Here is a 15,139-nt window from a genome sequence, read left to right as displayed (position 1 = left end):
GATGGCCGAAAATAGTGTGGCGCATAAAGCCGGGTGACTATTCTAGAGTGGTGCTGGACTTTAAATGCTTTACCAATTAGTCAATTTAAAGCAATTTCGATTCCTGAAAAAAAAAGAGTGGCTACAGACAAAATAGTCATGGGATTTAGGGCATATTATTTTGCTAACTAGAAGCCAGAACGTTTTTTCCTCAATAAAGTCTGCCGAAAAACTGATGAAACAACAAAAAAAAATATTAAATTGAATATATTTTCACTCACTTTTTATCACTTTTCTGACATGTCCGAATGTTGGTGTCAAACCAGTAGCATTATCCTTGGAAGAAAATTAAGAAATCCGATTACATCGATAAATATATTAAACCTTAAAATATCCTATCCTTCTACGATGAAAATATTGCAAATGAATATAATATTTTGTGAATTTTTAGACAGATAACCGTTGTGTTTTGCTTTAATTGCATGTACTATAGCTCTGTGTGTAACGCTGAGGAAAGGGTATAAGGTGGGCAGAATTTGTCTGCGTGTTTCCTAAAATCCACGAACGATAACTGGGGTATAGTAAAAAAAATAGCAATAAGTAGTTTTTTAACAAGAACTTTCTCAAATACAGATATTATGTCTAATCAATAAAACCAAAATATGGTATTATTTGCTAACTAAAAGGATCTTAGTTATTGATTAATTCCCATAAGGAGAATATTTTAATTTGGCCTAATACTTTACATGAACTCCCTTTATAAAATGATGTTGATATTTATGTCATGTTACTTTAAACTACTTTGGAGAGGTACGTTAATTAACACACGTTATCTACGGATTAAACGTACCATTTTTGGCATCCACTATAAATAATTAGTGGATTAATTATCAAAAATAAATAAATAACAAGAACGTCTTAGTTATCACAATAATTGTGATTGAGTCAAGACGAATCACGGTATTGGCGATAAATACACCTGTCACGTTATGTACGTCCCAACAGCAGCTTTGTCTTAAAGAAAATGAATATTTGAAATCACTTTGTGATTAATGTAAACACAAGTCAAATTCGTTGAACCAAATTTAGTAGCTTTGTAATTGAACATGCCAATGGAAATAGGTTTTATTGTCGTGTTTTCTGCAGCAACCGAGATAACGAAGGTAAGCATCGCCATGTAGTGTCCTTTTGCGGAAAACTACCTGGTGCGTAGCGATTACGGCTACTCTTCGTCGAATTCCATCTCCAATTTAAATGTTTTTAATTAAATTTCCTTCTATGCAGATCTCACAAGTAGCTAAAAGTTGTTTTGGTAAATTCTAATATAACATGCAATTCTTTCTATGGTGACGTTTAGGGTAGATATAGCCTACTCACAAATCAAAATTAACTGGTGCTTTTAGCTATATATTTTTTGTACTTAACGCCAGTATATTTAACGACATATTGTAAACATTGGCTGTTGTTGTTGATTATGAAACATAATCCGGGCTTTGTCACATTGTGTGATTTTACATTCTGGTATGACAACGCGTCTTAAGTCAGGAACGATAACTCCAAATTAACAAAGCATGTAATTGAATATCTATTAAAGCATTTTACGGAAAATGGATTTTAAGAAATGAAATTTAAGTTAGATCAAAATATCTAAGATTTTATTTATTCACTGTGTCTGTAATATGATTTCTTTTATAAACAGAATCACAGTTTATACAGCTAAAATAAAAATAGTTATCTCCCGTTTATAGTAAAACTCATCATTTTAATCATTCAGTTTAAACGCCCTGTGTTAGGTATGACGACAATATACCCACATTATTGTACGTCCCACAGCAGCTTTGTCGTAAAGACAGAATATTTGAAATCCCATTAATGGGATTAATAAACAAGAGTAATAAAACTATGAATGGTGTAAAACTTTTCAGCAGCCATCGGTATTTTGCAGAATTAAATTATACGCAATCTCACCCGTAAGGGTTTTATTCGCCCACAAAGTCTATCCTAACATTGATGAAACATGGGATTTCGGGCACTTTATTTTCCCGACTAGATAGAAAGTAAAACCTTTCCAAAAACAATATTTTATTAAAGGAGCTAAATCGCTCATATTGGGACCTAGAAATTGACACAAATGGGTCGCAACGCATATAATAATGTAATATGAATGTATATAAACTGATCTACATTAAAATTTAATCGTTTCCGTTAATTATGTTCGGCGAAATACGCTGGAAGTCTCAATCGAATCGCAATCTCTAGCTTCTGGTTATTCCAGTGGACACCCATTGCACATGCTCTCCAGCATTCTCCACATACGTCTCGCTGTCGATCCAGTATATATAAGGGAAGACAACTCGTTTGGGAGATTGGCTCTTCAGATAAGAATATTGCGCCACCGATTGACATGACTTGTGGAATATGGTTAGATCTACATGTATTTGATAAGGTCATCTTCAAGTTTGGTCAAAGGTCACGGGATGTAAACAGGGCTAGCGCTAATCCCAACCCATACCCTAATCCTGGACCTACGCCTAACGTTTACCCTAAACCTAACCTACAATCTCGCCAACAATCACGTTGGCCTAACCTTATTTACATCTAGTGACCTTGGCCTTAACAAATAGATCTAGCTGTGGAATATGTCTAGCCTCGTCCTTCGAGTCCCTTGTTGCAACTGGCGCTGAAACGCATTATGGTCGTGTACCAATGGTAAAATGTTTATTTTGTCAAATTGGATATCAGAAGCTCATCTTTTCCCGGTAAGATCACAACATCAATGTTGATTCAAATTGACAAATAATTCGTGTTTTCAATGTCGAAAATTGTGGATGATACTGAGTTAGAGATTAGGGCCTAGCTATTTTAATTGTATTTTCTCTCACGTTATCACATTATAACCGGCCTGCCCGAATGTTAGTGTGTGTGTGTGTATGTGTGTGTATGCAGGGGTGGGGTGGTGGGTTTGCTTGAGCAGGGAATTTATTTTCTACTACATTCATCTAAATAACATCGAACAAACGAACGTTTTGACACCACTACAATTTAATCCTTATCCGTATGAACCTAAATGGGGAAATATGTATCAGGGCATCCGATTTGATCAAATCGCGGATAATATCCCGGTCCTTTATGTTGTCCACTCGGACCCTCCCCTGCTAAAATTCCTGGACACGCCCCTACATTACAAGGTAAGGTTGGGGTGCCGAGAAGATTGGCACATAATGTTACAGTTGAAAATTTCACACTACTGGTTAGTTAATTCTTTAACTATTAATCAATAACACGATGAAATCTATTTTATACTCTTTTTACACCACTGAATATGCACTTTTCTATTTCTGTACTTATCCCAGGGGGTTGATTTGTCGCATAACGCGTGCGCGTTCATCACAAGGTCTGTCATTGAATCGATGGCGTGGTTTCGATTCCCATCATGTACGTGACCAGTAATAGGGTCGTCAGCCTATCCCCGTGTGTTTTCTTCGGTTCCTCCCTTTTCCTCTACTCACTGTTTATTAAAATAAAATTGAACAATATCATTATATTAGTCCCGAAATGACGTTAACCCTAATTGTCGCATGTCAGCTTATCTACACTGGGTTCCAAGAACTTTAATGACAGTTCTGCTCCGACTAAGTGACAGGGATAGTGCTACTGTCAAACAAAACTCTTAAATACCAGCACGTGCATTGCTCACAAACACTGTGACCTATAGATATTATAAGACGTGAAAGTTATTATTTCAAAGTATAAAAGTACTCTTATGTATCTATATATACTTTTATCTATTAATTGAAAGCGATCACAAATTATCAAATTTTGGTTTAAAAACTTATAAAGTTTAAATATACACATATACATATAATACTTTAAACAACAATAAACTACATAATGTACAAAGATGGGTTTGTTTTCCTTGGTGCTTGTTCTGAATAGGGGAATGGAGTGTTTATAGTAAAGGTTACGCCTGTTAAAATAAATCATATTTTTATGAAGATGTTGTATCCATTGCGTCCAAAACAGACTAGCGCTGAGCCATTTCCAGACCTAAGTAACAATTAATTGCACGTGGGAAAATGTACACATTAAATAGATACATGTAAATATAGTTTAAAATACGTATTGCAAATAAATTTTTTGTCTTGATAAAAGTTATGCCAGTCCTTTACAGCTTGACCGTTGCTCTAGTAGTAACTAAATTTGTACAGTGTTGACACTAATTCTAACAGTTTTAAGACTATTCTAAGCAGATACCTCTGATGAGGTAAGACATTTGATAAATAGATCCCAGGGAATTAATAATATACTGAACCCGACACAACAACTCATCGCATGAAGAATGATTTGAAGCATTTAATAATACAAAAATTGATTACAAAAGAAAGCTATCACGTCACGAACAAGATATTGCACTCTGCATTATCTCTCTCTCATTAAATAATAATAATAATAATAATAATAATAATAAAATTGATGATTACAAACAAGGTTCTGAAGCTTTTGATAAGTCTGTAGAACAATGGGATGTTTGGTTATTTGTAAAATATTCCCCGAAACCACAATGAAGATTAAACTTTAGTTTCGATTGACATACAGCGTATTGTCGACATTTATCTTTAATTGGTATATAGAATCCATCTGGTTTTAGTGAACATGAGTATGGATCTCCAACACCTTGGGCTGAAATCAGAAAATGTAATTAGTTTTAGCTAAATCAATAGAAACAGTATTATAATATTGTCACCTCAATTAATATATTTAGCTTATTGCTCAGATATAATTCTCCATCATTTTCTAATGAACTTATAATTTAGAAACCTAAAATAGTCATGGATTAATGATGTCAAAATGACGATTTTATTTTTTACAAACTTCAGTCTGCCCCCTCCCCACTCCAATACTAGGTATCATTTTTCTCTTAGAGGAGAATCCCATCCATGGCACATATTAAATATTAATCACTATATATTTATGAACAACTCAATTCACTTAATCAACACGCCTTGGACCGGTGTTTTCCGAAAAGTGCGTCGACCATGACTTGAGTATTACGAAGAAAATTTCGGAAAACTGTTATGCTGACAGACAGCTGGGTGGAAACTTATATTCTCCAAAGAATACTTACGTGGAACGATATCACATAACTGTGTTTCTTTATTAAAACATTTATTTTGTTCTTCACATTCATTATCAACTAATTGAGTTCCAGAGAGACAGAAAACACGAAGAAAACAATCATCATACGGATAATCTTTAAAACCAAACCGCTTATCTTTACAATAGTCACCTGAAATAGATATGAATTATTATTGATGTTGATTATTTAATTCAGTAAATATTGGTCAATTACATTTTTTGCTTTTTGGTGTGTGAAATAAGAACGGAAAACTAAGTTCCACTAGAGTGGGAAAAAAAATCCTCTGATGCAAATGTCTTTTTACTATTGTTTGAGATGTATTCAGGGCCCGTGACAGGGCTCTCAGGGCCCTGGGACAAACAGATCGTCAAAGGAGGGTCGAAATTTTTTAAAAGATACAAGGTCTCTAGCGTCATTTGGGCGTGTATCTGGGATAACTGTAGGTCACATTGCTAAAACACAGAGTCTGGCAGCAAATTTTAAGCAGGCAAAGAAATAGAAAAAACAAAAACCGTGACCAGACGCCAAAATATCAAACATGAATTTTTTAATCACATAAACTATTCGTTGAACTGATTTCAAACGGAACTTTTCGTGCACACTTGGACGCTAACTCATCAATAGCCTTAACAAAATTAACATTACGAGACAAGCCATTTTCCATACTTAAAATTGCCTGACCGAACGGATGAGCTTTTCAAAAAGATCCGCAATTGGCAAACATTGAATGACATAGCGATTTTTAGCGCCTAACGAAACAAAGTAAACGCTTCTCTTTCAGTTTCGGTCCTAATGATCGGATACCAGCCTACATGAGCGATCGATAATCACATACATGATCACTGGCGGCAGAGCGCGACACTGGCGCGCTCACCATCATTGTAAAGTTCTACAGGCCCGTACTAGGCCCCGATTACCTTGACGGTAATGAGAGCCTCAAACAGAACGAGGACGGACCGTGATTGTCCGGGTAGGTGGCTTATAATTTTAAATTCAACAATTTTTCCAAAAAAAAGTGAACTAACTGAATCCGATTTTAATCCTACCCACGCCACTAGGTACACACATTCGCCGAATTTCTTCTACTTTAAGATCAAGTAATAGTATATTTTTATTAATATATCAACAAATATTTTTAAAAACCTTACTCGGAATACCACCTTCCCCCTCCCCGTTCTCACGGGCCATGGATGTTTTATGTAAGATTTAGACAAAGAGCTGGTCGTTTTTGCTATAATAATATAGTTCAAAAATAGACAATGAAATATAAATATATATAGAAAATGTCAGTCTAATTACTTTATTCTGAGTGTTTGAAGTTTTACTTAAAATAGTCTCGATTGTCAAGTACCATTGCCACGATAATACACACAGGCTCGACTATCCATTTTAACGTTAAATCATTAATTGTGCGGATGTTTTAATCCTTTTAATGCACCGGTCATCCGATGTTTTAAAAAGTTGATTATGGGCTTTGCATGTGAACATGTCTAAATAATACTTTTTCTAACATTTGAAGCCAGAATATAGACCTGCAATAAACAGATTTAGATCTTTCACAATGCATCTTTTTAAAAATAAAACACGTAAATACGTTATACGCCTATAACAGCCGGGGTGCTTGCATACCAGAAGAATTCCAATTATTACGTGTAGGCCAACACAGCAAAGATATTTTAACTAAAACATGTATAAATCATAAGGGAGAGAGCATAATGTGTCCATAAGAGTCGATAGTCCTTTTATCAGCAGAAGAATACCAATAACGGTAAGTGTACACAGTACAAATATTTGATGAAAATGTGATATAAACGATTAAAGACGGACTTACTTTCTAAAATGTATAGCTGTTCACAGGCTTGTAACTGAGTTTGGTTTTCATATTTCACATTACAACATAAAGTTGTGTCATTTAAACCAATATCAAATGTTTTAGTAAATGATGACCGTTGATGAATACATTGAAATCCCTCTGATGTTTCCACTGTTTGATGGTTAACATTGTATGGCGAAATAGTTGTACCAGTATTAAACTCTATTGACCAACTGACTTGACTACCTGCTTTACTGTTGCAAGAAAATGTCTGAGATTGTACCCCCTCTAGTAAATATCTTGGTATTTCTAATCTTGGTCGAACTAAAACATGAACAAAGAAAATGAGTTAATTGAACGGTTAAAGTCAAGATGCGTCATTTTAGCGCTACAACATTGTGGAAGATGAATCTCTAATATGAATACTAGTCCATAAATGGTTCAATTCCGTTCAATATTTACAAAGAAATGTGATATTGAAATTTCGTCAATCTTTGCTGCTCGCTACACAACAAGCCCACCGACATTTTGTTATCTGTGAAAATCTATTGATAGGCCTTTTTAAATCTGATTGAATCCTAGCCGGGACATTATCTAGCGTTGGTATGATTTTGTTTTCTTGATCAAATGTTAAAATAATCAATCTGAGTACCTACTAGCGTGGATTAAATGAAACGAAATGAAATGGGGTTTAACGTCCCACTGTTCTTATCCGTAGCGTTGATTAAGCGTTGAGAAATTAGATATTTTAGCGAAAAATGCAAACGACGCATCAGGACTTAAAACATAGCCTTTAACATAAGACATTTAACCAAGATTAGGCCTATGTGTTCATTACGTTACTTTATTTCTTCCAATCATCTATGTTAGTGGTATTTTGTTATACGAGTGATATCCTTAATCTAATATACCCGTTAATCAGTTAAGTGTTAACCATTATGATTTGATACATTCAGCCACGAACCCATATTCCTGAAGCAATGGCCCGAGAAATCCCTCTCTGACCATTGCTGGATTAGCTACTGATACTTGCGCTTTTGAGGGAGTGTGTCTATTCTTCCCGTTCAATCACATCTATCCAAAAGCACAGCAACATGACAGCCCTTCGTTTAATCAGGGGTCTTCCCTAAAACTTTGGACAGTGATTTAAGGTATTAAAAACGATGAAAGTGTTGTTTGTCTCAAAACGATATTGTTTACAAAATCGTGTTGACAGTTGATAGCCTTGTTTGTCACACAATTAGTTTTTCTGCAATATTCTGCTTTGCACTGGTTAATTGGGCATAATAAAATCGTGAGTCATGACGTAACGTTATGTAAACATATTTAGTCCAATTTTGAGCTCTGTTTTGTATTGTTACGCAGTAAGCTATTGGTTGTTAATCGGACTATTGACCAGTGATAATTTAGAACAAGAATTTGCTTTGTTTACAGCAGTGAGTAGTTGGATTAGCTCTAATCAAACGAAACACTGCCAGGAGTATGCCAAGAACCCTGTCCTGTGTAGTACCATATTCCTGAAGCAATGTCCCGAGATTAGAACTAATCAAACGCGCAGTATGGTGTAGTACAGGCTTTCATAAGGGAGAAAATTTCAATCGCAAAAAAATATTACAGCGTACTACTAAATGAAAACTTGTTGCCAATATTTGAACAATCCAAGAATAATTGCTGAGAAATGAAACGGACCAATGGACACAGCTGAAGACAATATAATTATACGCCTGAGTTAAATGTAAGTTTTTATAAATTCACAAATAATCATTAGAGATCTTTGTTTAGGGTAAAAATGTTGTCGATTTGCTTTGTGGTGTATCCACATTTAATATTTTGCACACAAAGCTCAAGCTCTCTCTCTCTCTCTCTCTCTCTCTCTCTCTCTCTCTCCAACCCCCCAAAACACACCCAAATTAGTAAACAGACTGACTTCCGCTTGCTATTTAAAAACTTAAATTTAATGGTATAGATTTTTTGCAATCACGTATCGAAATAAAATTTGAGATCAACCCTTAATCAAAGGGGTTTAGCTTCTATAATCTCGCGTGTCTCGATCGTCATCACATCATTTACCTTCTATTACCAGTTCGGTCAGTGTAGTAACCGTGTCAAAACCATCATGACTAGCCGTACAACTGTACAAACCACTATCTGCACATGTATAATTTTCAAACATGACGCTAATATCGACGTCATTTCCATTTCGTTTAATTGTTACAACGATATTTTCTTTAAAGCTGGTAACTTTGTCAGTTTTTAAATCAGCCATTCCAATATTCGTACTGTCCGTCTTGATTTCAACAGTAACATCCATATACTGAGTAACTAAATCCAAAGAACAAACCAATCTTGGATAACCTTCACCTTCATACACCATGTAACGTGCCTGGGTAAAAGCAAAACCTGAAAAAAACACCAAGTAAACTGATTTTTAATACGGATAACAAATTAAAGGGCTATTTATTGAATACCAAATTTAATTATTTTCTAATTGCAAAAGTGTATAGTTTCAACAAAGTGCTAATTTTGTTTTAGAAATTTTGACATTTTTATAAGCCTTAAATGGAAATAAAACATACCGGTATAAAGGCAAAAGTGTTTAAAATCAACAAAGTGCTAAATTTGTTTAAGTAATTTTGAATTTTTGTATTAGCCCCAAATAAACATAAAACACACCCCTATAATAAGTTGTAGGTTCAGTGGTAGTTATTGACTCAGTAGTAGTTACAGGTGCAATTGTAGTTAAAAGTTCAGGTGTAGTTATTGACTCAATAGTAGCTGTAGTTTCCATAGTAGTTGCAAGTTCAGTAGCCGGGTCATTAGTAGTTACAGGTCTAGCTGTAGTTACAAATTCATTAGTAGTTGCAGGTTCAGTTGTAGATAAAGGTTCAGTTGTAGTCACATGTTCAGTCGTAGTTGCAGGTTCAGTTGTAGTTACAGGTGCAGTTGTAGTTGCAGGTTCAGTTGTAGTTGCAGGTTCAGTTACAAATTCAGTAGTAGTTGCAGCTTCAGTTGTAATTGCAGGTTCACCAGTAGTTACAGGTTCAGTAGTAGTTGCAGCTTCAGTTGTAATTGCAGGTTCACCAGTAGTTACAGGTTCAGTTGTAGTTGCAGGCTCAGTAGTAGTTACAGGCCCAGTTGTAGTTACCGGTTCCGTAGTAGTTACAGCTTCAGTTGTAGTCAAACGTTGAGTAGCCGGGTCAGTAATAGTTACAGGTTCAGTAGTTACAGGTTCAGTTGTAGTTGCAGGTTGAGTGGTAGTTACAGATTCAGTAGTAGTTGCAGGTTCAGTTGTAGTTGCAGGTCCAGTAGTAGTTGCAGCTTCAGTTGTAGTTACCGGTTCTGTAGCAATTGCGGGTTCAATAGTAGTTACAAGTTGGGTAGCCGGGTCAGTAGTAGTTACAGGTTCAGTTGTAGTTATTGACTCAGTTGTAGTTGCAGGTTCGGTTGTAGTTGCTGGTTCGGGTTCGGTTGTAGTTGCTGGTTCGGTTGTAGTAATTGTAGGTTCAGTTGTAGTTGCAGGCTCAGTAGTAGTTGCAGCTTCAGTAGTAGTTGCAGCTTCAGTAGTAGTTGCAGCTCCAGCTGTAGTTACCGGCTCCGTAGTAGTCGCAGGTTCAATAGTAGTTACAAGTTGAGTAGCCGGGTCAGTTGTAGTTACAGATTCAGTTGTAGTTATTGACTCAGTTGTAGTTACGGATTCGGGTGTAGTTATTTGGTCAGTAGCAGTTATTGTGTCAGTGGTAGCTTTGGATACAGTTGTGGTTTTAGTTTGTACATCAGGTTTAGTAGTTGCCGATTGTGTATTTATTACAGATACATTAGTGATTATTGGTTGTGTACTTGTTGCATTTTGGGTATTTATTACGGATTGTGTAGTAGTTTCGGATTGTGTAGTGGTCGTGGGTTCTGTAGTAGTTACGGATAGAGTGGTAGTTGCAGGTCGTGTGGTAGTAGTAATATCTTGTTCTCCATTTCCAACCTGTCCTGCTAAAGACGCTTAAAAACAGAATATCATAACTTGTCATTATCAGTAAATTACCCAAGCTGAAAATGAAAAAGCAAATTTAACAACTGCATCGTGAACTGCACAAAAACACGCTCTCTTGTAAAACCATTATCAAGTTGAAATGTTGACCAACTTCAAAAAATTATTGTACAAATTTCAAAACAGTATTTCACACAAATTAATGAAACAAGCCAAAACTAGGCGGTACACATCTTTAATATATGTAGGTAATTGCTGTAAAAGTTCAAAGCTATCCACGGACCAATACTCCAAGGCATAAATTATCGCCATAAGAGTAAAACGTCTTGATTTTACAATTACTCATAGATTCAAAAACAGTTCAACTTTACAAATGTTCACAAGTTAATAAACTGCATAACACATAATGGAACACTCAAAATAATTATGCAAAGCTTCAAGTTAATCCATGAAGTGACTTGTTGGTTTTATAAAGTCGCACACTAAAAAAAAATTGTAATTCTGAAAATATTACCTTCACTTGCTTCGGAGGAATCTATAAAGAAAAAATATAATACAAACGCCATAAAAACTACAATTCAATTGACAAAATAAAAACGACTCGAAATTCAAATTTGGTTATTTCAAAATTAATATCATAGGAAAACTGATCAGGTTCAGTCTAACACGTCTAATAAACAAACTCGAAAATATTGCCAAGTCAAATGAAATACAGAAAGCGATATATTTACAAAATAAATATTCAGATTCATCATTCACGTAATTCAGAGCGAATGTTGAGATATGGATATTAATGAAACATGTAGCTTACTTGGTAGCAGAACTGTCAGAAAAATCCCACAAGTTATAGCTAGAAAAAATAACAGTGCCAACAAACAAAGTGCAAGCATGCAGGATTTTGACGGTCCACCAGACTTCGTTTTCTCTTCATTGCTGCTGCCTAAATGGAAGGATTCGGTGCTGTCTGGTGCAATGAAAAGGTTGGGATCGCCATATGAAGAGGCACCGCTAAATGGAGAAAAGTACTGATCTTTGGTTGAACTTCGGAATTTAGTCGATGGCTATGTGAAAGGAAAGAAAATGCATGGGATGCAGAAAAAAACCCGCCGACATATTTATTTTACATTTAAACATACATTATGCAACAGCTAAATCTGCCAATTGCAGATCTTCCGTTGGGCCCGAAATGTTATCTAAATTATTATTTAGACATTAATTAACATGTATCCAGATCATAATGAACTCTCGATGTCATCGCTAGCCTGCGATATTTACTGGATTATAACCCGATCTGTTGCTCAATGCTCATTCATAATTAAATCAAAAATGGATAATCGGGGCTATGGTTTTTTTTTATCGTACCGGCTTAAGTAATGATGATCGAGGCTAGGCCCAAAATTCAATCGCTACTCGGTTCAGAGTGGATCAATTTGACAGAAATTTTCAGCAAATTCACTTTATATTATCTAGTTTTTAACTATTACAGTGAGAACTGCCAGCTCTTTATCTAATCTCCCATGATGTATCTTTAAAATTGATGTAACGTGTGGAGAAGGAAAATAGCCCACAGTAAAAAATAGTATCCTTTTTCTTAATGTGAATGTTTAATATCATAAGATAAAAGCATTAGTATCGGCGAAACAACTTACCGGTATCCAGAATTCTTTTTCAGGTTTAGTCGACGAATAGAATCGCTGAAGATTCTCAAAGTCCACAAGAACTTGTTTTTTGGGCGTTGATTGGTCTACAGGTGATGTTTTTCCAGTATAGAACTCATAATTATCATGGAGATTCTGCCAGTCTTCTTTCAGGATTTCGCGATTAACAAAACGAAAGTGATCACTGACCTGAAATAATTAAAATCCAGAGTAAATTCACAGGAGGGTTAAGGAGACCAAGATCAAGCACAAGGCCGAGCCCCATGGTAAAAGTAAAATATCCGTTATAGACTTTCTTATATAACCCCATAGCCATCTTAATTATTAATAAAGTTTTGTTGATCTCGTTTCGTTTTTAACTGTAAGTCATCCTAGCGATATACCGAAAAGGGGCCTGAAAGTACCTTTAAATCACTTGATGTCAACCCATGACAAGTCTACATTCTTATCGCTTGAAATATTAGTATTTTCAATATAATTATCAATGAATATTTATAAATGTTCAGATCAAACCTGTTTGTTTGTTTGTTAGTGTGCGTTCATTTATAATATACAAACCAAAATAGGCATGGGTAGAGTGTGCATGCATTTTAATTTGTGGGGTTTATTTGTCAACCCAGACAGACGTAACTTTTTTATGTGTACATTCAAATAATTCAATTTTCTTTCCAAACATGTCTTTTGGATACGAAATAAACTTCAGTTGTAAATTCCACATTGAGGTAAAATAGGTGCGTACATCTAATGTACGAATATAATACACAAGATCAGTTATTTTTTAGGTGGATTTCAGTAACTGAATAAAATAACACATGACACAGATATATGGAATACAAGCCAGAAATAAACTTCTACTTAACTTGAGTTTCATATAATTGTGACATGGGTTAAATAATATCAGAACCAACTATAATTATAATGGATGATCGTGTAATGCAAATTTAAAATATAATTAATATATTTTTTATTGGGGGGGGGGGGTAAAACAGTAACAAGATGTAATAATGAGAGTATACCATATATAAATCACTTTACAGGGTTTTCAGTTGATAACAAACCTCATCTCTCAACCCTGCTATATAGTTCCACGTACCCCAACGCTAATCATATCGGGCCCCAGTAAGCAAAATTGACAATATTTTTCATCAAAACGATTGATTGTTATTTATAATATTTCTGCCACATCCAACTACAATTAAGCATATAATCCTACCTGAACGGGTATAAATCATCGTATTTAAAACCGAGGCGTTAAGCCGTTACTGGGAACGCCATTTTTTAACGGGAGATGTATGACGGTGTATGTCGGATAAAAACAACGCTTCATTAATTTAAACGCGAATATTTGGAGTTATGCGATAGTTGTGCCACTAATTAGTCTTAATAGTATTAAATTATCATATTTTTAAGATGTTACATGTATTAATAAAGAAATTGAATTTGCCACTTCGTACTAAAGGCACCCAATCGTAGCTAAAAACAAGCACAGAAGTATATCTCAACGTATTTAGCTACGTTCTCGTAGCTAGGTTTTCAGTTGGGACTAACACGTGCGGTTTAAATATATGAAGTCGATAACGTGTGAACACTCGGTTACTTTATCTGTGTGATTGGTTGGGACGAAAAACGTGAATATGTGAACTAACCTTGTCGACATCTTGTTCATTTCTGCTATCCATTTAAATAGCTATACATTTAACAATAATTTTCAATATTTAGGTGTTAATCGTTTGACTCAAACCAGAATATATAGGATGTCTAGAACGATTCTAGGACGAACAGAAACACCCAGTATTATATACAGGACCATTAACCTGTTTAACCATACAATTTCTTTATCGTTGAATTGGCTTTTGTATTTTTCTCGAAAGGAAAGTGATTAGCTATTATATCGAACTTGGATCAATATAGAAGGTTTGTATTTGGATATTCAATATACCGCCCTATACAGTTTTTTAGTTGTTGGTTAACACGTAATAGTGTCTCCTATTCTATTATTACTTTTTGATTGTAACAGTCCTTATAACTGTAATGTTAAACTGTTCTTTTATCGTAATGTTTTTTTATAAATCTTACAAAACTAACCTATAAATAGGTGCATTAACAGGTACGCAATAAAACTTGCATAAATAGGGAATGTAACATATTATTGGCTGGTTGTCAATTCAAATCTCGTGTGCTATTAGATAACAGTCCAAAAATGGTTCGATTCCGTTCTGTATTAATAAAAAAAGATACTGAATTGAAAATTCGTCAACATTCAGCAGACGATATATAAACTGGACATCGTCAAACGGACAAATTCCAAAACGACCAAATTCACTTTCGTCAAAAAAGGCCCAAAACAAGCCAGCGCCACCCATGAGCGAACGTTAAACCAACAGCTACTACCATACCACTAACCGTAAGTCTAAGCTAAAATCTTTTGATTTACCCAGCCTATTGGTGGGAACAAGTCGCGAGAGTCCGAGGCGAGTCCCAAGTCTTCACCAAGCCCAATTCCGTTTAAGTCGCCAGTTCATCAAACGGGTAAGCATTTCATTTTCACCAGTTTTGCTTACTCGAAACTT

General features: G+C 35.1%; 1 protein-coding gene across 1 annotated transcript; it reads right to left on the bottom strand.

Annotated features, from left to right (window-relative positions):
- Positions 1 to 3,740: 3,740 nt before the first annotated feature.
- Positions 3,741 to 14,372, bottom strand: LOC126816139 (uncharacterized). The gene is made up of 9 exons (XM_050542350.2): positions 14,216 to 14,372; positions 12,561 to 12,758; positions 11,723 to 11,972; positions 11,426 to 11,446; positions 9,603 to 10,922; positions 9,000 to 9,329; positions 6,948 to 7,253; positions 5,105 to 5,266; positions 3,741 to 4,659 (listed from the first exon to the last, which is right to left on the bottom strand). The coding sequence occupies exons 1-9, from the start codon at positions 14,246 to 14,248 to the stop codon at positions 4,457 to 4,459; spliced, it is 2,823 nt and encodes a 940-aa protein (XP_050398307.1). The 5' UTR covers positions 14,249 to 14,372; the 3' UTR covers positions 3,741 to 4,456.
- Positions 14,373 to 15,139: the final 767 nt, after the last annotated feature.

Source organism: Patella vulgata, chromosome 1 (assembly GCF_932274485.2).
Source record: "Patella vulgata chromosome 1, xgPatVulg1.2, whole genome shotgun sequence".
Classification (NCBI taxonomy): Eukaryota; Metazoa; Mollusca; class Gastropoda; family Patellidae; genus Patella; species Patella vulgata.
This window is presented reverse-complemented; position numbering and strand designations above follow the sequence as displayed.

Bases quoted from the DNA above. Each gene is read 5' to 3' on its own strand.
- LOC126816139 (XM_050542350.2), bottom strand. From the start codon at position 14,248: ATGGATAGCAGAAATGAACAAGATGTCGACAAG. The intron at 11,973-12,560 runs GTAAGTTGTTTC...CCTTTCACATAG, and splicing joins AAAAAGAATTCTGGATACCG to CCATCGACTAAATTCCGAAG. The intron at 11,447-11,722 runs GTAAGCTACATG...TTTTCTTTATAG, and splicing joins TCTGACAGTTCTGCTACCAA to ATTCCTCCGAAGCAAGTGAA.